General features: G+C 42.3%; 1 protein-coding gene across 2 annotated transcripts in view; it reads right to left on the reverse strand.

The window, feature by feature from the left end:
• Nucleotides 1-22,675, reverse strand: part of AKT3 (AKT serine/threonine kinase 3) — a 148,356-nt gene that overhangs the window by 39,969 nt on the left and 85,712 nt on the right. For both annotated transcript variants that reach the window (XM_029047145.1, XM_029047144.1), the window contains 4 exons: nucleotides 19,635-19,760; nucleotides 8,660-8,771; nucleotides 5,291-5,435; nucleotides 2,357-2,488 (listed from right to left, as the gene is read on the reverse strand). In XM_029047145.1, coding sequence (XP_028902978.1) covers nucleotides 2,357-2,488; nucleotides 5,291-5,435; nucleotides 8,660-8,771; nucleotides 19,635-19,760 — 515 coding nt within the window. The remainder of the gene's footprint in view (nucleotides 1-2,356; nucleotides 2,489-5,290; nucleotides 5,436-8,659; nucleotides 8,772-19,634; nucleotides 19,761-22,675) is intronic.

The following is a 22,675-nucleotide window of genomic DNA, read 5'->3' on the forward strand; positions in this document are numbered from 1 at the left end:
AATGAATTGGGGAAAGCTACCTAGAAGAGGGATTTCACAAGGGTTCTGAACTTGGGAAGAGCTGGGATCCGGTGAATCTGAAGGGAGAGGTTATTCAGTCGACAAGGCTGGAGGATTTTCTAACTTCCACAGTGCTCACAGGTTGAGTTGGAAAAGATTTCTATAGGACTGTAAACTTCTTCCAATGCCAACATCCACATCCCTTGTAGCATCCTGCAGTGTAGCTACCCAGTATAAGTTGAAGAGGCCTGGATCAGCTTCACAACACAGCTTTCCTCATTGATGCTGGGCAATGGGTCAAAGAAGGCAGTCGGATATGACTGATCCCACCACCCAGAGTAACCTCAAGAGTTGATGGATTCAAAGAAGCCAAATTTACTTAGTATTGCCAGAACCCACTGCTACCGTTCATGTCAAATGCTTTTTAAAGTCAACAAATACAGGAGGGAGGATTTTGGTGTTATTCCCCAGCACCTGTGTGCTTGTTTTCCTGCGAATAAAATCTGTCTGTTGGGCTGCATTTTGGCTTGACGTAACACAGAAATTCAGGGTTAACAACTGTAAGCTCTCTGAGGGCAATCGATCAATAATAATAATGATGGAATCTAAGTGCTTACTCTGTGTCAAGCACTGGTCTAAGCGCTGGAGTAGATATAACCGGATCAGGTCGGACACGGTCCCTGTCCCACCTAGCACTCAAAGTTTTAATCGCCATTTTACAGATGAGGTAACTGAGGCACAGAGAAGTGAAGTGACTTGCCCAAGGTCACACAGCAGGCAAGTGGCAGAGAGGGATTAGAACGCAGGTCCTTCTGACTCCCAGGCCCGGGCTCTTTCCGATCGTATTTAATGAGCACCTACCGGCAGGGACCATATCTTCTCCTGAAAACATTCTCCAAGAACTTAATACGAACCTCTTCCCACAGCAGGCACTCAATAAATGCTGTTGGTGATAATGATGATGAGAATGATGGTACATACCGTTGGCTTAGTGGAAAGAACCCGGGCTTGGGAGTCGGAGGTCATGGATTCTAATCCCGGCTCCGCCACTTGTCTGCTGTGTGACCTTGGGCAAGTCACTTAATTTCTCTGTGCCTCAGTTCCCTCATCTCTAAAATGGGGATTAAGACTGTGAGCCCCACGTGGGACAACCTGATTACTTTCTATCTACCCCAGCGCTTAGAACGGAGCTTGGCACATAGTAAGTGCTTGACAAATGCCATCAGTATTATTGTGATTATTATCACAGCAAACCATAATCTTTGGAACAACTCAGGCCAGGACACTGGTATCTGAAATTTGTCCTCTCACTTTTCTTTTCTAAAATGGAGATTACCAGCCACATGCAATGGTCAAGCAATATGTTTGGTTTCTTTTAAAAAAAACAAACCATTCAATAGTTCACGGTCCTGGAAAGTTCCATGTGAGGAGACCTTATTTACTGATTTTGGTAAGCTCCATCACCCCCTGGGATGACTTAATAAATGTTTAAATGGTTCCAGCAATAGTAATAATATCACCCACATTTCTCTGTTGGGAATCAAAGGAAAAGCAGTCTTCACATCAAATTCCTCATACGCTAAAATCCAACTTTCCATTTGCTTCCACATTTGTTCAGATATACATCTCACCAGTGCAATTTAACATTACCGTACTTCACATACTAATTAGTCTGTGCTCCGAGGATAAGGTATGCTTAAACTTCAAAGTAAACACAGATGCCAATACTTTTTAATTACATTTAAAAGGAACTTGTCAAAATAAAGTTAAAAATAACGATGATAAAACTCAGTGGTTATATAGTATTTTTTTCTGCATTCATTTAGGAAGATGGAAAGTGAATGCACTGTACGCTGGGACACATAATAATAATAATAATGGTATTTGTTAAGCGCTTACTACGTGCCAGGCACTGTACTAAGGCTTGGGGTGGATACAAGGGTGAAACACCCTAGCACAGTGGCAAGAATCCTGGTTCGGCGAAGAAGGAAGTGAGTCTCTAGGTGCAGATTTAGGCATTCTCGTCAAATTGAAAATGATATCAGCCAGGACGCCTGCGAAAAGCATTTTTACTTTGCTTTTAATGGTGTCGTTACAGTGCACATACAAATTACTCTGGAAAAACCCATAAACATTTCATTATTAATTATGTTTCTTTGCCCTCTTCCCTAATAACTCTCATTTTTTGCTTGGATGCCATGACTAAGAGCAAAAATGGAATTCACTAATGAGTTTCACTGGAGAGCACCAAGTTCAACAACCACCAAAATGCAGACATTTATAATGTAGGATATATTGAATTTTCCACTTTAAGGAATGTTCAGAAATAAAACAGTCAAAAAAACTTTAAACCTACCTTTGCAATAATAACTTCTTTCTTCAAAATCTTCATAGCATAATATTTCCCACTTGCTTTTTCTCGAACCAAAATAACTTTCCCAAAAGTGCCTTTACCCAGTAGTTTCAAATAGTCAAAATCATTCATTGTCTGAAAAACGATGGCAGGTGAAACAATTTAGGATACACGATAATCTGAATGAGTTCCTCTGAAATGACATAAACATGCAATTGCAAAATTCTCCCCTAACCTTACTGTTTTCTAAAAACGAATTCCAGACAATAGCCCTGACAATTTTCACATTAGGGTCATAATACTGTTGCATTGTATTCTCCCAAGCTCTTAGTATGTGCTCAATAAATGCGAATGAATGAATACAGAGCAAATTGTAAAGGTAGAAAAGCCAAGTGCATGAGTTAAGAAACGTGGGAGAGAAGGAGTTTTCTAACCAAATAATAATCCACCTATTTGATGAACAGTCCAACTGCACTTCTGCACATATCTGTAATTTTATCTATTTATATTTATGTCTGTCTCTCCCTCTAGACTGTAAGCTCACTGTGGGCAGTGAATATGCCTGTTATATTGTTATATTGTACTCTCCCCAGCACTTAGTACAGTTTTCTGCACACGGTAAACGCTCAATAAATACGATCGATTGACGGACATGACCATAAGCATATGGTCACTAAATCAATCAGTCCTATTTATTAAGCGCTTATGGTGTGCAGGGCACTGTACTAAGCACCTGAGAGAGTACAAGAGAGTTGTTAGACACACTTCAGTCAACCGACAATATTGATTGAGTGCCTCCTCTAAGCAGAGCCCAGTCGAAAGCTTGGAGAAAAGGATCTCCAGCTGGTTTGAGAGAGACAGAGAAAAGCGAAGCAGAGTCAAGATACAAATTCAGGGAGACGCACATCCACGTCGAGGCTGAGACAGACCAGCAACGTGCACCTTGTAAAAGTCACTGAAAGGTTATGGGTTTCTGTTAATTTTTCAGGAAAAAAGGGAGTGACTAGCAAAAAGTTGTCTTGTAAACCCAGCTTGTCCCAGAAGGATGTCCTCGGAGAATCACTGATAGACTCAATTAATCTTAAATTGCTAGGATGTCTCTTTACGCTAACAGGTAACGGGGTCTACCTATTTATAGCATATCAGCGAAAGGTGAGATGGTGTCACCCGATAGCACGAGGACGTTTTCCTTGTATGCGTTTGCATCTTTTCCACATTCTGAAAATCCCTGGAGAGGCTACGGCAGTGCCACCCACGCAGCGGAAAATAATTATCTGTTGATGACGGTGACGATAATTTTGCTCATGGTATAGTGGGGAGAGTTTCTACTGGTTGATACAATGTAGGAGCCTTCACTGACTGTGAACTTTGGATGGTTTCTGAGGGAGATTTTCTAGACTGTAAGCTTATTATGGGCAGGGGGTGTGTCTGCTAATTCTGCTGTACTGAGAAGCGGCGTGGCCTAGTGGATAGAGTACGGGCCCGGGAGCCAGAAGGAACTGGGTTCTAAGCCCGACTCTGCCATTTGTCCGCTGGGTGACCATGGACATGTCACTTCACTTCTCTGTACCCCAGTTACTTCATCGGTAAAATGGGAATTACGAATGAGAGCCCCTCGAGGGAAAGGGACTGAGTCCGACCCCATTTGCTTGTATCTACCCCAGCGTTAAGTACAGTGCCTGGCACACAGTAAGCCCTTAACAAATACCACAATAATTATTATTATCCCAAGTGCTCAGTTCAGTGCTCTGCACATAGTAAGCGCTCACTCAGTGCCACTAATGGACTGCATCAAGCACACTATGCAACAAAGCAACTTTTATTGGAATGCAATACTCTGCATCGCCTCTCACTTTTCATTAAAAAATGGGGTTTTTTTAAGAAGTGTAGAGAACTCACTGCCTCGGCCTTAAATCACATTGAAGATTTAATGGGACACGGTGTGACTGCTTTCAAAGGATGGAACTTTTTCCTCTCTCCAAATCCTACCACTAAAGATGAATTCGCAAAACCGAGGTCAATCATTCGGCATCTGAAATAAGGGAAGTCAGTCTCTTTCGGATATCTGAATTTGGGGGACTTGTGAGGGAGAGTCCGACTTCTGTCCCAGGAATGGAAGCTTCCCCAACCTCGCTTGCAGTTCTACGACACAACCGGGAACAAAATCTACTTCTCCGAAGCGGTGCTGGGTTGAACTTAACTACTCAAAAATGCATTTCCAATCAAACCAACGCACCACATTTCGACAGCTAACTTCAATCTGCTTGTAGGTGACGACCTTTTCGTTCTCTAAAATCTCACATCCCCCAAAAATCCTCCTTTGCCCCCACGAAACTAACAGCCCCTGCTTGGGTGGACCGAGACAGACTCGAGACGTATGTCTTCCGCATCGAATCTGAGGCATCTGCATTATCTATTTTGAAGATTGCTCACTTTCCAGCTGACATCAGTAATGCTGGGGCACCAACCAGGAAATGAACCAGAGCCGGGTCTGCTTCTGCTTGCAGGAGAAGACACAATGCCAGATGGAAAAGGACCAAGTCACTGGGGAAAGATGTTTTATTTCCAAGTTTCTAAAATATCGCTAAAGCCAACGGAAGGGTTGCGGGGGGAGGATTTGCAGATGTATAAAGAAATATCTAAGACGTCATTACTGCTTTCCATTCTTAGCACATTAATCACAACTTCCCAACCATGAGTGACAATATTGTTCAGTACTAAAAGGGCTACAGGATAAAGGGATAGACCCATATTACCCGTTCTGCTACGCATCAGTGAGTTCGCCTCACCTGAATCCAATCGACCCAAATGTTTTGCTTATCAGATGGTAACTGGCTGGCACCTTTTTTTCCAAATAGATCTTCTTAGCGTATTCCTTCTAGACAGATTGGTTATGTGTTAAATAGTCTAATTAAAGTCGTCATTGGCTTCGCCTACCTTTCTTTTATGATGGGTTGTGGAAGCATCCATCTCCTCCTCCCCTATGTTGTCAATCTGGGACGTTGGACTACAGTTCATTCTCTCTTCTTCTTGTCTCTGAAGTCTGTCTGCTACGCCCTGGATAGCTTCTGTCCATTCTTCCCTGCGAATAAGTAGTGATACCTTTTATAAATTAATTCACTGAATCATATTTATTGAGCATTTACTGTGTGCAGAGCATTGTGCTAAGCCCTTGGGAGAGTATAATATAACAATAAGCAGACTCATTCCCTGACCACGACGAGCTAACTGAAAGCACAGGAAAATGACGGGGGGGGGGGGCAATTCTTTCCGCTCGTACTTGTTTGTGCTTACTACGTGTCAAGCACTGTTCTAAGCACTGGGGTAGATACAAGTTCATCAGGTAGAACGCAATTCCTTTTCCACCTGGGGCTCACAGTCTAAGTAGGAGGGAGTAGGACTGAATCCCCATTTTACAGCTGAAGAAACTGAGGCCCAAAGAAGTTAAGTGACTTGCCCAAAGACACACAGCAAGCAATTGGCAGAACCGCAATTAGAACCCAGGTCTTCTGACTCCCAGGCCCAGGTTCTTTCCACTAGAGCACAGGGCAAAAGCAAACATGAGAAATCAAAAGAAGAGGATATAGTAATAATATTAGTTGAGTGCTTATTGAGAGAAAAAAACGGAACAAAGCGCTGGAGAAAGAACAACGCTAGCATGAGACATTTTTTTTAACGGTATGTGTTAAGCGCTTACTATGTGTCGGGCACCGTACTAAGTGCTGGGGTAGATATATGCTAATCAAGACAGAATCTATGTCCCACGTGCGGCTCACAGTTTTAATTCCCATTTTACAAACAAGGTAACTGAGGCATAGAAAAGTTACGTGACTTGCCCAAGGTCACGCAGCAGACATGTGGCAGAGCCTGGATTCGAACCCAGGTCCCCTGACTCCCTGGCCTGTGTTCTTTCCACTAGGCCATGTTGCTTAAGAAGTACGACATGCAAGAGACAGGAAGTAATCCTTTTGCTGTACACTGCACAGCTCTGGCTTTTATCAGAATCCTTCGTCCAGTTTGGGTCACGAACTTTAGAAAGACTGTGGAGAAACTGGACAGAGCCCAGAAAAGGGGGACAAAGATGACTGAGGGGTGGAAAATACTAAAAGAAATGGTGTCTAGTGAAATTTTTCTTTCTCTGATAATGCTAAAATTTTCCATTAAAAACAGTCCAAATGCAATTGCATAAAAATACTCTTAAAAAACAATGTTCTCTTATTTTTCTGGAGTTTTTTTTCCCCCAGTACACCATGGCCCACCTTTTCTACTTCAAAGATCTCTACTGAGCTCTTACTATAGCAGAGTGCTGTACTAGGTGCTTAGGAGAGTACAATACAACAAAATTAGCAGATTCATTCGGTTCTTAAGGAGCTTACATCTAGATGTTTCATATCCATACCAGCGTCTAAACATTTCTTCATTCCAGCACTCCCATGAAAAGTTAACCTCCAGAGTGAATTTCACCTGCAATTCCCATGTTAATAAAAATAATAATACTAAGTGTTCACGCCTCCAATTCTAGATCCCTGCAAATCCTCGGTCTAAACCGTCCATAATCTTTATCCTCTTGACGCTAATAAAAGGGGTTCTTGTGTTTCTGCTCCCTTGAGGTTCTTGCTCTAATAAGACACTTGGTTTTTTGTTTTTTTCTAATGGTGTTTGTTAAGCACTTAGTATGTGCCAGCTCTCTTCTAAGCACTGAAATAGTTACAAGCTAGTGAGGTTGGACACAGTCCCTGCCCGACATGGGGCTCGCAGTCTTAATCCCTGTTTTACAGAGGAAACTGAGGTGCAGAGAAGCCAAGTGACTTGCCCTGAGTCACACAGCAGATAAGTAGCAGAGTCGGAAGCAGAACCCAGGTTCTCTGACTCCCAGATCCGTATTCTTTCCACTAGGCCACACTGCTTCTTTGAATTACCCCTGATCTTCATATTCACTCTAATTCTCAGTTTACCAGCTGTACATATCACATCTTCTTTCTCCACCTCAAGTTTAATCGACCGAGACTGTAGAAGGCTCCTTAACATTCCTCTTCCGTACATCCTTCCCACTGGACCCATCACCGCTTGCTGGTTAAAATGTCTTTAAATAGAAATTTCCTTTCTTCCCGCTTCAAACAGGCTCTTGAGAGTCTCCATTTTTTGACCTTTCGAGCAACTCCCTTGTTTCTGCTCCCGCCAGCCAAACGTCCTCCTATTCCCCTTCTCCCTTTGGCCAGGGTATGGGTTTCCTACCGCTTGTGTCCAGCTGTAGAAGGTGACCCTTAAAACTCTGTCTCCATTCCCCTTCCCTTGCAGATTTTAGTGCATTGAAATAGAGAAAATCAACCCTTGAAAAGGGGACTTATCTCCCCTTCCTGCCCAGAAAAGTTTCCTCTCACTTTATGACATCAATCCCTTGGCCTCAGAGGTCTTAAAAGCTACACTAAAAGAGCCCCAGGCACCAACCGTTTATGACTAAAAGAGAGAAAGCCGAGGGAGGCGGGGGAGCGTCAATAACTGTATGGTGGGTTTTTAAAGGGAGAATCAGCCAATCCATCGTATTTGCTGAGCGCTTACTGTGTGCAGAGCACTATTCTAAGTGCTTGGGAGAGTCCTGGGGAGAGTACTCCCATATTAAATGAATGGGATGGGAGGGAAGGGCATGATGGCAGTCCACCATTAGAAATCTTTAATGAAGGGCCAGACCACCCACTGTTCTGGTTAGTCTTCTATTTCACCTGACTGGAGCAGAAGGGCAAAGCAGATATCTTTAGATACCTGCCAGCTAAATAATTTTATGATCTTATGATAAAAAGAATGCACAAAAGAACTGGTCTTCAATCAGAAGAAAGAGAACACTGAGACTGCTCTAAATCTTCTAAGACCCGCTTGGGGGAACTTGGAGTTAATTACCTCATAACCACCTCAGCATAGAGCACACTCCAAGTCCTTAATAAATTCCACTACACTACGGACCGCACAGAAAAGAGACACATGAATGCATTTGAAATCTTTTACAAAGCTGACATCCTACAGATGTTACGGAAACTTGAGGTAGCATTTTTAGACACTCGACAGAAAAGAATATTCAAAATGATTCCACTGAGGGAACGATTCAATTAAATTGATTTCAGTTCTGTAACGTGAAGAGATTCGGCAAAACAAAATATTGTCATTTTTATAAATAAAAGAGTAACTCTGTGGCACCTAATTTGCACCTGTGTTTCTGAAAGTTGTTAAATAATTCCAAGCAAACGATGATATTGACTGTACAATTACATTACTCTTGGAATGATATACCTTTTTCACGAGTTAGCTCCTCACCTTTCCTCTGGAGTATCCACATGAAATGTTCTTTCTATGACAGTGGTCCACTGGAGACATCGGATAATAAATGTGTTTGGCTTTGGGCGTTCTGTTTTCATTAGCTGGCACTCTGGTAATAAAACAAATATCATCCTTAATATTTCTGTTCAAAAGAAATTATAAAGGAACAGTGCCTTAAAATGTGTATCAGTTCTTCGATACATTTCTGTGCAGACTAAAAAAAGACGAATTCATGTGACAATATATGTCGTGTAATTAAGAGGTACAGAAGCAGTACGGGGCCTACAGGAAAGGACCTGGGATTGGGAGTCAGAGGACCTGGGTTCTAATCTCAACCCCGTCAGTTGTCCACTGGGTGATATCGGCAGCTCACTAAACTTCTCTGTGCCTCAGTTTCCTCATTGGGAAAATGGAGATTCTTTCATTCATTCATTCAACTGTATTTATTGAGCACTTACTGTGTGCAGAACACTGTACTAAGCACTTGGAAAGTGCAATTCAGCAACAGATAGAGACAATCCCTGCCCAACAAACCTGTTCTCCCTCCTATTTTAGACTGGGAGCCCCTTGTCGGGCAAGGACAGTGTCTGACCCGATTATCTCTGATCTACCCCAGCAATCAGTACAGTGTTTGGCATAGAGTAAGCACTCGACAACACCACAATTATTATCATCATTATCATCATCATTACTATAAATTACATCATTCTTTCATTCATTAAATCACATTTATTGACTGCTTACCGTATGCACAGCACCATACTAAATGCTTGGAAAGTACAATTCAGCACCAAAGAGAAACAATCCCTGCCCATAACAGGCTCACAGTCTAGAAGGGGGGAGACAGACAGCAGAAAAAGTAAACAGGCATCAATATAAATAAATAGAATTGGTTTGGAGTACTATGACTATTGAAAAAATTCCATTTTCATTATTATAACTTCCCTTCCTACTTTAACATTTGTTCACATAATCTGGAAAATTTTCCATTTGGCCTGAAATTTTCCTAGCACAGTTTCAGCCAAAATTTTCTTATGAGCAGCAGGAGCCTCTGTATCAACTGGTTGAGTCTGTGAGCCTGGTGAAAACATGTCGGTGAAAATGTCCCTTTTAATACAATTCTTCTACCTCAGGCCTCAAAATATATATAAAAGTGTCAGTGTCCACCCAGTCATTTTCTTAAGTTTGCACATGAGAAATAATTTCCCAGAATTTCACCATCATAAAAACTGGGGTGCAGCAGTGGGGGAGATGAAAAATAAAGGAAGTTTATATCACTCATGACCAAAAGAGTTGTTTATCCATTACAGCTCAAGGAGAACAAATTTTCTTCTGCTAACTCACCATGATGGAATTTGGAACACCTTCACCTCTCCCCTTCAGAAAATACCAGTAGAAGTAACCATTCTTTGTGCAAATTAAAAGACAAAATATTAATGGTATCTATTGAGCTCCTGCTAGTTGCAATCCACTGTACTACTCACTTGGGAAAGTACCCCACAAAAACATGAAATGCTTCCTGCCCGCAGGGAGCTTACAATTTATGGCTTCAATACTGCTTATCGTTCTCAGTCTCTTTTCCTTTTCTCTATCTCCATGTTTTTCTCCTGAATATATCTCTGCTTCTGCACCCTTCAATCCCTTCCCTTGGGGTCTCCCTGCCTCTGAATGTATGTTCATATATATGAGTGGAGGTGAAGAAGGAATGAATCCTGTTGGAATTTTGTAGACTGAGACCCGCCCACCCCCGGCCCGGACTGTGGGCTTGCAGTGGGCAGGAATGTCTTACCAACTACCAACATTTATTACCATCCTGAGTATAGGATTTGCACTAGAGCACAAAGCAACTGTCCCTTAAAACCCTCATTATAACACAACTGCAATGTAAGCTCTAAAATTAAGGCAATATAACGTTATCTTAACAATTCATTAGAGTAACATTAGCCCATTCAATGTCCAGAAGAGTGAAGCAACCTAAGATTAGGTAGGTTTTTATCCGCTTCAAATAACCACCCAGAACCGAGACACAGACTGATCTGAAACTATTCTTTCCCCTCATTTCCAAATCATTCAGATTATCAATCAACCAATGGTATTTACTGAGCGCTTACTATGTGCATAGCACTGTTCTCAGCACCTAGGAGAGTACAATCCAACAGAATTATATCTGTTAACCCAATGTTACCGTATCAGCTAATATATCACTAAAAAGTTGCAGTACAGAATCCTGGAGCAGTTCAAAATCTCTCGTCTGGCATGTAGTTTTTCACTTTAGCTGCAGAAGCTCTCAAGCTACAGAGCTGCTAAACTCCTGGAGGTTTAATGGGGACTGAGAGACAGATGAAGAGGTAGTAAAGTAAAATGATAATCAGCCCTGGCCTTAATCTGCTAATGCCGTCAAAATTGACTTTATTCAATGCGTTATCTATATGACCCAGGGTACTTTTTTCACTTCAGTGATTTGCAAATCACCACTCAAACAATGCAGCAGTCAGTCAGTCAATCAGTCAATCATATTTATTGAGCCTAAGAGCTGGAGAGAGTATAATCCAACAATAAAGAGACCCTGCCCACAAGGAGCTTACACTGGTCACAAATCTAAACTAAGCCATCTATGTGGTAGCTAGCAGTCGGCTGAGTTCCGAGTTCAGATCACTTGCTTGTGTCCACAGAGACCCTGGATTTGTTCGTATGTTTGTGGAATCTGTTTGACACGCCCACGGATCACACGGCACGCGTGGAATAGACGGGATTAGAACCCAGGTCTTCTGACTCCCAGGCTCGTCTTCTTTCCACTAAGCCCTGCTACCTGTCTTTATCCCAGGATTTACACTCTAGAAGGACTGACTACCTTATCCCTCTGAAAATGGGAACCTTCCGGGAGAGACACACGTCTAACCAATAGGAACCCGGAAGGAGATCAGCCAATCGATGAGTCAAGCAAAGCTTTTAAAATCCAAGAGTTGTGGGAATAGTGAGCTTCCTCTCCCCCTTCTTTCTCTGCTGTGCAGCTCCGTCTCCTCCACGTGCCTGTCTCGTAAGTATCCAGGCTCCGGCACTAGTTCTCAGGCCGAAGAAAGCTTGTTTAATGATTGAATTGCAAAAATGAATTTGGCTTCTCTGTTGTTTCTCCCCCCGTTTCTCAGTATTAAATTAACCGGGCTGCATCTGGCTTCTGCGGATGATTTGAAAATGTCTGGGATGACTACCAGTGATTGACCTCTTCTTTCACGAAGAGCCACCTGGATCGCAGCCATTACCTTGTACCGAGCGGATCCGCGAGATGTGAGAATCTGAAGAACGTGACAGTTGAACAATGTTCATCTGAACATTTGTTATCGTGTAACTGCCATCTTTGCACAGAAACTTAAATGAACATGCTCTTTAACATTCTTGAAAATGAACAGCTTTTTACTGAGGGTCTGTAAGAGATGACCGTATCAGTTCCTAATCATTTATCTGAATACCCATATTTAAACCTCACCTCGGATCTGCAGATACACAAAGAGCAAAAAGTCTTTGTATATCACACTAAAGTTCCGTTCTTGAATTCAGTCATTCATTCGATCATATTTATTGAGCGCTTATTGGGTGCAGAGCACTATACTAAGCGCTTGGAAAGTACAATTCGGCAACAGATAGACACAACCCATAACACCCTGTAATGTGAAATCATATTGTTTGAGGTCGCTGAATCCCTGGAAGGGACGTGAAGTTCTCAAGAATCTCACGATTTTTCCTAATTAAAAAATATTTTGACATGCATTTTAACCGTACCTGATCAATGCTATTTTACGTATCTGTGATTACGTTAACATATGTGTATTACGTACGTGACTCTTTTTTCTATCTTTCCCTGCTTGTGTCTGAACTGCCTATGGGTGTGTCTATATATTCTTGTGAGGGGTTTCTGGTGTGCTTCCCTGCACGGTGTCTGTTTTGTTGTTTGTGGGAAGGGAAGGGTTTATACAAAGTTCAAGCTTAGTGCTTCTGGCAGCTTTGTTAGCAGAAATTCAAAGTTCACAAAGGTTTTTGTTAACATCAGGATACAGCCAAAGCTTTCTTATTTAAATCAAACTCTCCCTTCACTTCGGAAAGGGGAAAAGAGGAGGGAGACTTGGGTTCAGGAATCCAAGAAGGTTGGGGATCAGCCACATTTGGCTGCAATCCCACGTGTAAAGTTTATCACATACGAGCTCTACAGGGGTCCTCGACCTGCGTGGCGGGTGAAACAGCCAGAGTCGGAGTCAGAGGTCGTGGGTTCGAATCCCAGCTCTGCTACTTGTCAGCTGGGTGACAGTGGGCAAGTCATTTAACTTCTCTGTGCCTCAGTTCCCTCATTTGTAAAATGGGGATTAACTGTGAGCCCCACATGGGACAACCTGATTACCTTGTATCTACCAGCGCTTAGAACAGTGCTCTGCACATAGTAAGCGCTTAACAAATACCAACATTATTATTATTAAAAGGGTCATCCGGGCAATTACTCAGCGGACAATGTACGTGTGGCATGCTGTACAATTTTTTTAAGGTATCCGTTACGCTCTTACTATGTGCCAGGCACTGTAGTAGATGCAAGCTAATCAGGTTGGACACAGTTCACGTCCCATGTGAGGCTCACAGTCTCAGTCCCCATTTTACAGAGGAGGGAGCTGAGAGAGAAGTAAAGTGACTCACCCAAGGTCACACAGCAGACAACTGGCAGAGGCGAGATGAGGATCCAGATCCTTCGGACTCCCAGGCCCGTGAATGTCTCCGGAAGATGGAGGGAGGGAGAGTCACGATTCTTTCAACCTACGACTAATCCCTCCCGTGCGAAACTGGCAAACTCAAATAGACCCACCACCAGAAGCTTCCCTCGGGGGCTGCCATCTTGGAATCCGCCCATCTCTCAACGGAGACAGTCCGAGATTAAAGGAACTGGGTCTTCTAGTTCTTTGGTAACTCCCCACAGCTCGGAATAAAATGGATTCAACGAGTGTCCCCCAGTTGAAACTGGCACGAAAGCTTTCTCCAGTAGTCACCTTTTAAGACGGAGCTGACGCTAAATCCCCTGAGGAAACACTCACATCACTTGACTAACATACAAATTACTGCAAAGTCAGATCGGTTTCCTCTATTAGAGCCGCTAGGTTTATTTAATAACTTCCTCCAAGTTGTAGCAGAATTAGGCTGGAATTTAAATCATGCTAGTTAAACTCTCCTGAGCAACTCAGACTAAAAGCTACATTTCAAAACGTTCTGTTTACTTTACACCATTCTGAACCACAGATGACAAAGTTTGCTTGAAGCTGTAATTACTCTGTAATGCTGGGAAGCCAATTAGAGGGCTGAAACCTGCCAGTTCTCCCCCCCCACCACTACCTCCCCCTTCAAAAAAAAATTTAAAATAATCAGAGATCATCTGTTCAGATTTTATTAAAAAGTTGAAGGTTTTAATTCCACAACCTTAACCATGTGAGTACCAATTTAATTCCTCGTCATCCATTCACAATGAGAAAGAAGCCTCCCAGGTTCTCTTCACGATTACCTCAGAGAGAAGTTTAATTGCATATAATTTCACATCGCTTGATGTTCTCAGAGGAGGACTACCTGTACGCTAGGTGAGAAAGGGCACACGGTGATAGCCTAGAAGTTGACAGGGCATCGGCCAACGACATTCAAAGATGTCCCTTTTGGACGGTCAGGTGATTTTTCTGACCAGAGTAGATTTAAGAGATTTCACGGGAGTATCATTTGAAAATTCCTTCCACAAGAAAAATGGTCATTGCAAGAAGGAATACCACCTACTCGCAACCAACGGATGATCACTCTCCCTACCTTCGGAGCCTTATTAAAAGCCCATCTTCTCCAAGAGGCCTTCCCTGGCCAAGTCATTCATTCATTCATTCATTCAATAGTATTTATTGAGCGCTTACTATGTGCAGAGCACTGTACTAAGCGCTTGGAATGTACAAATCGGTAACAGAGACGGTCCCTGCCCTCTGACGGGCTCACAGTCTAATCGGGGGAGACGGACAGACAAGAACGATGGCAATAAATAGAATCAAGGGGAAGAACATCTCATTAAAACAATAGCAAATAAAGTCCTAATCTCCTCTTCTCCCATTCCCTTCTGGGTCAAGCTTGAACCCTTTACTCACCCCCACCTCAGGACCACAGCAATCACGTACACATCTGTAATTTATTTATACTAGGGTCTGTCTCCCTCTTTAGACTGTACGCTCAGCGTGGGCAGGGAGCGTGTCAACCAACTGTTTTATCGTGCTCACCCAAGCGCTTAGGACAGTGTTCTGCCCATGGTAAGTGCTTAATAAATTCAACCGAGTGACTGACTTTAGAATTGTAACAATACGTCCAAGTCTATGAGGAAATTGCTTCCGTAGCGTCCCTTTCTAAATTCCATCACTTCTGGAACATGAAAAATTCCTGCCTTAGCAGCCACATAACCTGGCAACATTTTTGGATTCCCTTATGCTGGACAGTCACGAGGCGGGAAGGAAAAGCTCACCTTTGCCAGCTCTGCAGACTAGTGTGCATGAATGGTAATGAGACTTTTTACTGGGCGCCTAAGCCTTCTGATGACAGGGCACAATACTAAGCGCTTGAGAAGCAGCATGGTCTAATGGATAGAGCACGGGTCTGGGAGTCAGAAGGACCCGGGTTCTAAACCCGACTCCTTCACCTGTCTGCTGTCCACAAGTCCCTTCACTTCTCTGTGCCTCAGTTATCTCATCTGTAAAATGGGGATTAAGACTGTAAGCCCCATGTGGGACAGGGACTGGGTCCCACCTGATTAGCTTGTATCTATCCCCGCGCTCAGTCCAGTCCCTGGAACATAGTAAGCTCTTATATACCATAAAAAAAGAGTCTCGACATGCCAGCCAGTAATATATGATACAAAGGAAAGCCTTATTGGGTAAGAACATATTGTATGAATGAAAACCTTAATTGGCAAAGACTGTAAGGAATCATCTTCACTAGTTGGATGATTCAATTATCATGAACTGTTCTGGCAACCCTGAATAGGCACTGCCATTTTAAATAAAAAAAAATTTCTAAAAATGCACCCATCACAAGAGATGCTGGGTGCGATGAAAAAAAGGAGAGACAATACCAAATTGGCCAAAACTGTCACTGAAACTTCCTCGCTGGAAGGCTATTGTGCTGACAATTAGGAACAGAGGAAGTACAGCACAAAACAAATGAATGGAAAGGCTGAACTTGCAATGAAAGACCTTATTTTAGTACAGAAACATTATTGTAATGGAGGGGCGATGTACTCGACTCGATGGAACTTTCAGCCAGGCGCTCTTCTCGCTTTTCTCTTCTCCCACATTTTATTTTTCATCAGCATCCGCCTGATTCTGTCATTTCCCCTATTCAGAAGGATTCTCGAGATTTTTTTCACACACCCCACCCCGCCCCCATGGAGCTGACCCTCGGTTAACTGGAGTCTAGATGACAGTGCTTGTCTCTAGGTGCAGATCAGCGGTTGATTCTCTGGCCGTCTTAATGCGGGCCTCCGACGCAAAAAGCACTTCTAATATTCTGTACTGCTCTCTCCTGGTTAGCGTGCTTAATTACTTCCTTAAAATTGCAATATTCACACAACACAAAGTACAGTCGCCTAATGGGAAATCAATGAATGTCCTCCTAGGAGCCAAATAACTGACCAAAATATAAACCTAGTTTTAGAACAGTGACAAAAACACAATTTCGGCACATGATCGTTCAATCGTATTTATTGAGCGCTTACTTTGGGCAGAGCAGTGTACTAAGCACTTGGGAGAGTTCAACATAATAATAAACAGAAACATTTCCCTGCCCACAAGGAGCTAACAGTAATGTAAGTACTTAGCAATAATTGAAATATTTTGCGTTTTTCTGCAGTATTAACTACTTACTACCACCTACTAAGCACTGGGATAGATACAAGATAATCAGGCTGTACTCAGTCTCTGTCCCTCCTGGGGCTCATAGTTTAAATATAATTGTGTGAATTGTAGTTTTGTGAAAACACAGTGCTTGGTTTTCGAAGCTATTGACTTTCACACCTTACTGGCAAAAAAGCACTTGGTGCTAGCAAAAAAGCACTTGGTGCTAACTGACTAGAGACAGTTATTATTATCGACGCTGAATAGAAAGGGGCTTTAATTCATTCACTCAATTCATTCAATCGTATTTATTGAGCACCTACTGGGTGCAGAACATTGTACTGAGCGCTTGGGAAAGTTCAATATAGCAATAAAGGGAGCCATTCTCTGCCCACAATGAGCTCACAGTCTGGGGGGGGGGGGTAAGGGGAGGAATCACTCTCTTCAGGTCAGTCAAAACACTTCAAAAGTAAAGGGAGAAAAGTGCTTATGCCAAGGTCAACTCTGTGGCATGAGAATGCCAAAATCGATCAATGGTATTTTTAAAGCGCTTACTATGTTCAGAACACTATACTAAGCACTTGGGAGAGTACAACACAACATTCTGCAGAAACGTTCCCTGTCCGCGACTAGTTTACAGCTTAGAGGGGAAGACAGACAATCATGTAAATAAATATGCAGAATATAATGAAAGATCCCTAAAATAAGAGCATCAGAATCCTTATAACCCCAGTCAATCAATACATTAGCTGTCTGTATCCAATCAGTCATCAGCCACTATGGTATTTGAGTGCTTCCCGTGTGCACAGCATTACTCTCTGATTTACTCCTCCCAAGTCATCTCCTAAATGTAGCTTGCTGCTCATTCTCTGACTTCCAGTCTTCTTTCGAAGCTGTACCCTCTGCCTGAAATGCTCTCTCCCCTCCAACCTACTCCAACCACCGCATCATAGCTCTTCCTCATCTTCAAAGCGCTCTTAAAATACCGCCTCCTTCGGGAAGCCTTCCCTGATCTCATTCCCAACACCCCAACTCGACAGCTGCCTTCAACACTCAAGTGTTTATACTCACGCGCTTGCATTCAATTATTTTTTTCGGGTATTTCATCTTGACATTTGAACTCCTATCTGTTATTTTTCTCATTCTTCCTTCCAACCCTGCCCTTCGTAAATATTTAGGTCCGTCAGACTCCCGCGTGAGACTGTAAGCCCCGTGAAATCGGGGATTGTATGCTTCGCAGACAGCACTCTCCCAAATACCATAATTAATCAGTTCAGTACCTCTACTCAGCAGGGGCTGTGCATATCAAATATTTGAAAAACAGAAGATGACTGCAATTAAAATTACTGATGGGATCAAATATCAGAAAATAGTGGTCTCCTGGTCAAGGACACAGCAAGTCTTAGTTATTATTAACTGGTTCAACTAAGAACCTATTATGAATATTTCAGGAGTAAAATTGGCTCTTAAAATTGAAACTACTGTCTGTGTCACGGGGATAATTTCCCCAATAACTGGGACATTAAAATCTAGACAAAAGAAGTCAAATTCTGGGGGTAAAATTGTTATCTCTAAACTTGACTCGAGTGTATTCAGTCAACCATCTCTAACTGTATCAGTTACACGATGAACTAGATACAGATGTTGACGAACATTTATTTCCAGGGTGGCTAGACAGTTAGTCACTAAAACGCATCTCTCCTCAAGAGGGTAGTATTTATTTCAGACGCTGCCAGTGGAAGTGTTCAGGCAGATGTTAGCAGATTATGACACACAAACTTGTTCGGGTCTTCAAAACTTGTTTGGGTGTGAAATTTCATAAGGTCACAAGTTCCTTCATTTTGATTAAAGGATAAAAGGACTTGAAATTACTTTCTTAAATTTTTATTTCACTTCAAGCCAACCAATTGTGCAAGGTTCAATAGAATGGGCTTAGGAGAATAAAATAAACTAGATTTGGACAACAAATGTGGAAACACTCCTAATGTGGTTCCTATGGTAACAGACTAGACAGACGAGTCTTGGAATTAAAATTCCCGTTAAGGTCATTAGAGAAAACATTCCCAAATATTTTCAACACACCTCCAGAGTCTAAAAGAGGTTCTTGTCACCTCCATATTTTTCCAGTTCTTAATGGACATAAAAATTTAGCTTTTCAACATTTCATTTTATATAACGACAATAATAGTAGTATGTCTTGAGCACTTACTACGTGCCAGGCACTGTTCTAAGCGCTGGGATGGATACAAGCCAATCGGGCAGGACACAATCCCTGTCCCACGCGGAGCTCACAGTCTCAATCTCCATTTTACAGATGAGGCAACTGAAGCCCAGAGAAGTGAAGTGACTTGCCCAAGGTCACACAGCAGACAAGCGGCAGAGCCAGAATTAGAACCCATGACCTTCGGACTCCCAGGCCTGTGCTCTATCCTCTATCCATGCTGCTTCTCATCTAATACTGTGAATGAATATCAGTCACTGAACACGTAGTTTATGACTGTCTAAATATATATACAAAGTCTTTGATTGATTAGTCATTTATTCAAACAGATTGAAGAGCTGATTATCTGACTGGCAGAAAATGAGACGTTTCTGGAGAAAACGTGTCCATGGAATCTCTATGAGCCGGAAGCTACTCGACAGCATTTGAAGAAGAAGAAATATGTTTTGCTACCATTTTTAAGTTTAGGTAACCTGTCTAATTATTCCTACGTCGCAAGTGATTTTAAAGCTATTTGGTGGGAAAGTTAAAGAAAGCACACACTTCGACCCATAAGCGTTTCCTCATCTTCTTTTCCAATGTGAATTGTTTGTTTTCCAAAATCAACCATCAAGGAAATCCAGGTCACGATTAGATTAGCTCAGGTCTCTTGAGCAATTTCAGACATTATGCAAGGGTAGTGAAGAGATAACTTGGAGGAATACCAACTTTAAGAAATAAAAAATCTATTCTTCATATCCAGGTGTTTGTTAGTGATGCTTCATTGTAATCAGAGCGGGATGTCCATTAACCCTGAGGAACTTTTTACATATTAAAGTACTTGGCATAAGGACATAGTAGCAAGAATCTATCAACGAAACAATTCTTAACTTACTTGCCACGGAAAAGTTGTTGAGGGGATAAGGTAAATCCACATCTTGAGGTTTCTCCTTGTATCCTATGAAGGAGCCATCTGTCTTCAAAAGGAAGTATCTTGGTCTCCAGTTTTTTATATATTCTCCTACATGAGGAAAGCACACATGTTAATGCTAAAGAAATGCACGGTAATATTCAGGTGAAAAAATAAACTGTGATACAATCCACGTCCTAGGGCCCCTTAGCTTTCATAACTTTGAGGGGGGACAATTTTCTTTTTAACTTAGCTGACAAAAGAAAATCCAGCAAAAGCCTGCAATTAAGATGTGATAAAACTGCAGCATGCCTTATTTTTACTGTTTCTTCACTGGGATTGCCCAATTGTACCAAAGGGGAATCGAGAGACCGGGGTTCAAATCCCAGCTCCACCGCTTGCCCCCTGTGTGACTTTGGGCAAGTCTTTTAAGTGCTCTGAGCCTCAGGGTCCTCATCTTATAAAATGGACACTAAAAACCATTCTCCCTTCTTCTTAGCCTCTGGGTCCCACGTGGCACAGGGAACTTCATCTGATCTGGTTAGGCTGTATCTACACCGGGGTTTAACATAGTGCTTGGCACCTAACAAGAGCTTAACAATTATTAGAGCTACTATTACCATTCCTCCTTCAGAAAAATCTTTCATCCGTGTACAACTTCGGGCTAGCTTTCAGTTTTACAAGACGGATGTGAGCGCATATTTAGGGGAGAGCACATTAAAACAAGACTCGGAATGTCATCTAGGTGATATTGACGAATGTCAGTGTGAGATAACCATGGTGAGGTAGTGTCCTTCTTCTAGAACGTGGGCTCTCGCTATGTTTATTGTACAGAACACAAAGGCAGAATTAGTGAATACTCTCCTGACAGAGCAGGCCTGCCTGGTGTTCAATGCACCATGGGAGTGGGTGTTCAGTTAGTCGTATTTATTGGGCTCTTACTGTGTGCAGAGCACTTTACTAAGCACTGGACATAGAGGATAGAGCACGGGCCTGGGAGTCAGTATCCCCTCCTCCTGCTCTACCCCCCTCCTTGCAACACTTGTGTATCTATGTACGTATTTATTATTCTATATGTTTTATTAATGATGTGTATACATCTATAATTCTATTTATTTATATTGGTACTATTGAGGCCTGTCTACTTGATTTGGTTTTTTTGGTTGTCTGTCTCCCCGCTTCTAGACTGTGAGCCCATCGTTGGGTAGGGATTGTCTCTATTTGTTGCCAAATTGTACTTTTCAAGCCCTTAGTACAGTGTTCTGCACACAGTAAGCGCTCAATAAATACGACTGAATGGATGAATGAATGGAGAGCGGTTGCTGGGAGCAGGAGCAACCCTCAGCAGATCCCCAAACTCAAAATGTCCTAGACGGGGCCAGAGAGAGGAGGTAAAGTTAACCTCAGCCAAATGAACCCTCTCAGTGCATCTCCCTCGATTCTCCTGCCTCCATGTTGTTCTCTGGTTCGGAACATCCTCCTACCAAAATCCATCTCACCAGTCTTCTCCATATTCCAAGCTCTCCTCAGAGCCCACCTCCTCCCAACTAGCCGATGAATTCCTAGCACCCAAGTCAATAAATCCATCACTTAAGGACCTATTATACTTCCTCTCAGCACTCACGCAAAGACGTGTGCTCAACTGTATTTTCGATTATTTTAATTACACTGTTGGCAATTACTTTTCTATCCATCTCCCCAATTAGCGTGGAAGCTTCTTGCGGGCAGGAAACGTGTCACTCGCTTGCTCTGTACCATCCAAGAGCTTCATAGAATGCACTGTATCCAACAGTGTTGCTATTACTACGGTAACTTACACCAAAGTGCACTGGATTTGACCCCATCCCTGAAATCACACTGACACACACGATGATAGGGTAGGAGATTATTCATGCATCTGATGTATTTATGCTACCCTGTTTCCACGAGTTTTTAAGCAGTTGTTAATGATAAATGGTAATACAAATCCATGAAGTGTTACAAAAAAAAGAACCCTCAAAGATTTATCTTGGAATAGGTATAGCCTAATGACAGCATCGAATTGAGGAAAGTGCCATCTAACTTAATCCCAGGCTTTCCTGTCTGGCCACCGGAACACAGGGAGGGAAACACGATCATTTTCCCTGCCAATCCCAGGTTACAAAATCCCAGCGAATGGAAAACAAATAATGGCTTAACTTTCTATTTCTCTCTCCCAACAGTCCCCCATTCAACAGATGAATCACATCTCTCTCTGTCTCCAAACACTTCATATTACAATATCTACTAAAGTGCTTTGCTCTTCAACCACAATTACCGTCCTAATTTTGCACCCGATGGTTTTTAAATCCCAAATCTAAGAAATGACTTGTTTACTCTCTAATAACCTTACAAAATTTGATGTTCCAATTTTGCTATGTATCAACCGCACATAAATACCGGTGATTAATACCTTAAAGTCACCCAAATGTAAAGCACGATTACAGTATTTAGCGAATCAAATGTAACACAGGACCAGAGTCGCTTTACATGTATTTGAAGAAATGAAGGTAGGGTCTGTCATAATAGGGCTGCTTTTATTTTCTTCCCAAATATTTTCCAATAATAATGAACGCTCCAATCTGAACAGAGAAATGAAGAGTGTGAGGAAAGGGATGAATTTCGGTATCTGAATATCATCCTCCTTCCATAATCTCAAGCTTCGTTGCCGCCTCAGATGAAAGAGACGCTATGTCAGCACAGAGCAAACGAACAACAGTTCAAGAATAATTCAGGACCTGCAAATGGCATAAATGTCTTCATGTCGCTGACGACGTCAATAAAATCAATCAATGGAATTTACTGAGCGCTCGCTAAGTGCAGAGAACTGCTCTAAGCATTTGGGAGAGTACAATGCAAGAGAATTAGCAGACACGTTCTGATATCTGATCTATTGGCCAGCTCTGATGTGAGATTTGATCCTGGTGATTTTGCCCCAGTTCGGCAAGGCTGAAAAGCATCAGATGAAAGAGGGTAGAAAGAGCCTTTTCCCATGTCGTGGAGCCTCC

Source organism: Ornithorhynchus anatinus, chromosome 19 (genome assembly GCF_004115215.2).
Source record: "Ornithorhynchus anatinus isolate Pmale09 chromosome 19, mOrnAna1.pri.v4, whole genome shotgun sequence".
In the NCBI taxonomy this organism is placed as follows: Eukaryota; Metazoa; Chordata; class Mammalia; order Monotremata; family Ornithorhynchidae; genus Ornithorhynchus; species Ornithorhynchus anatinus.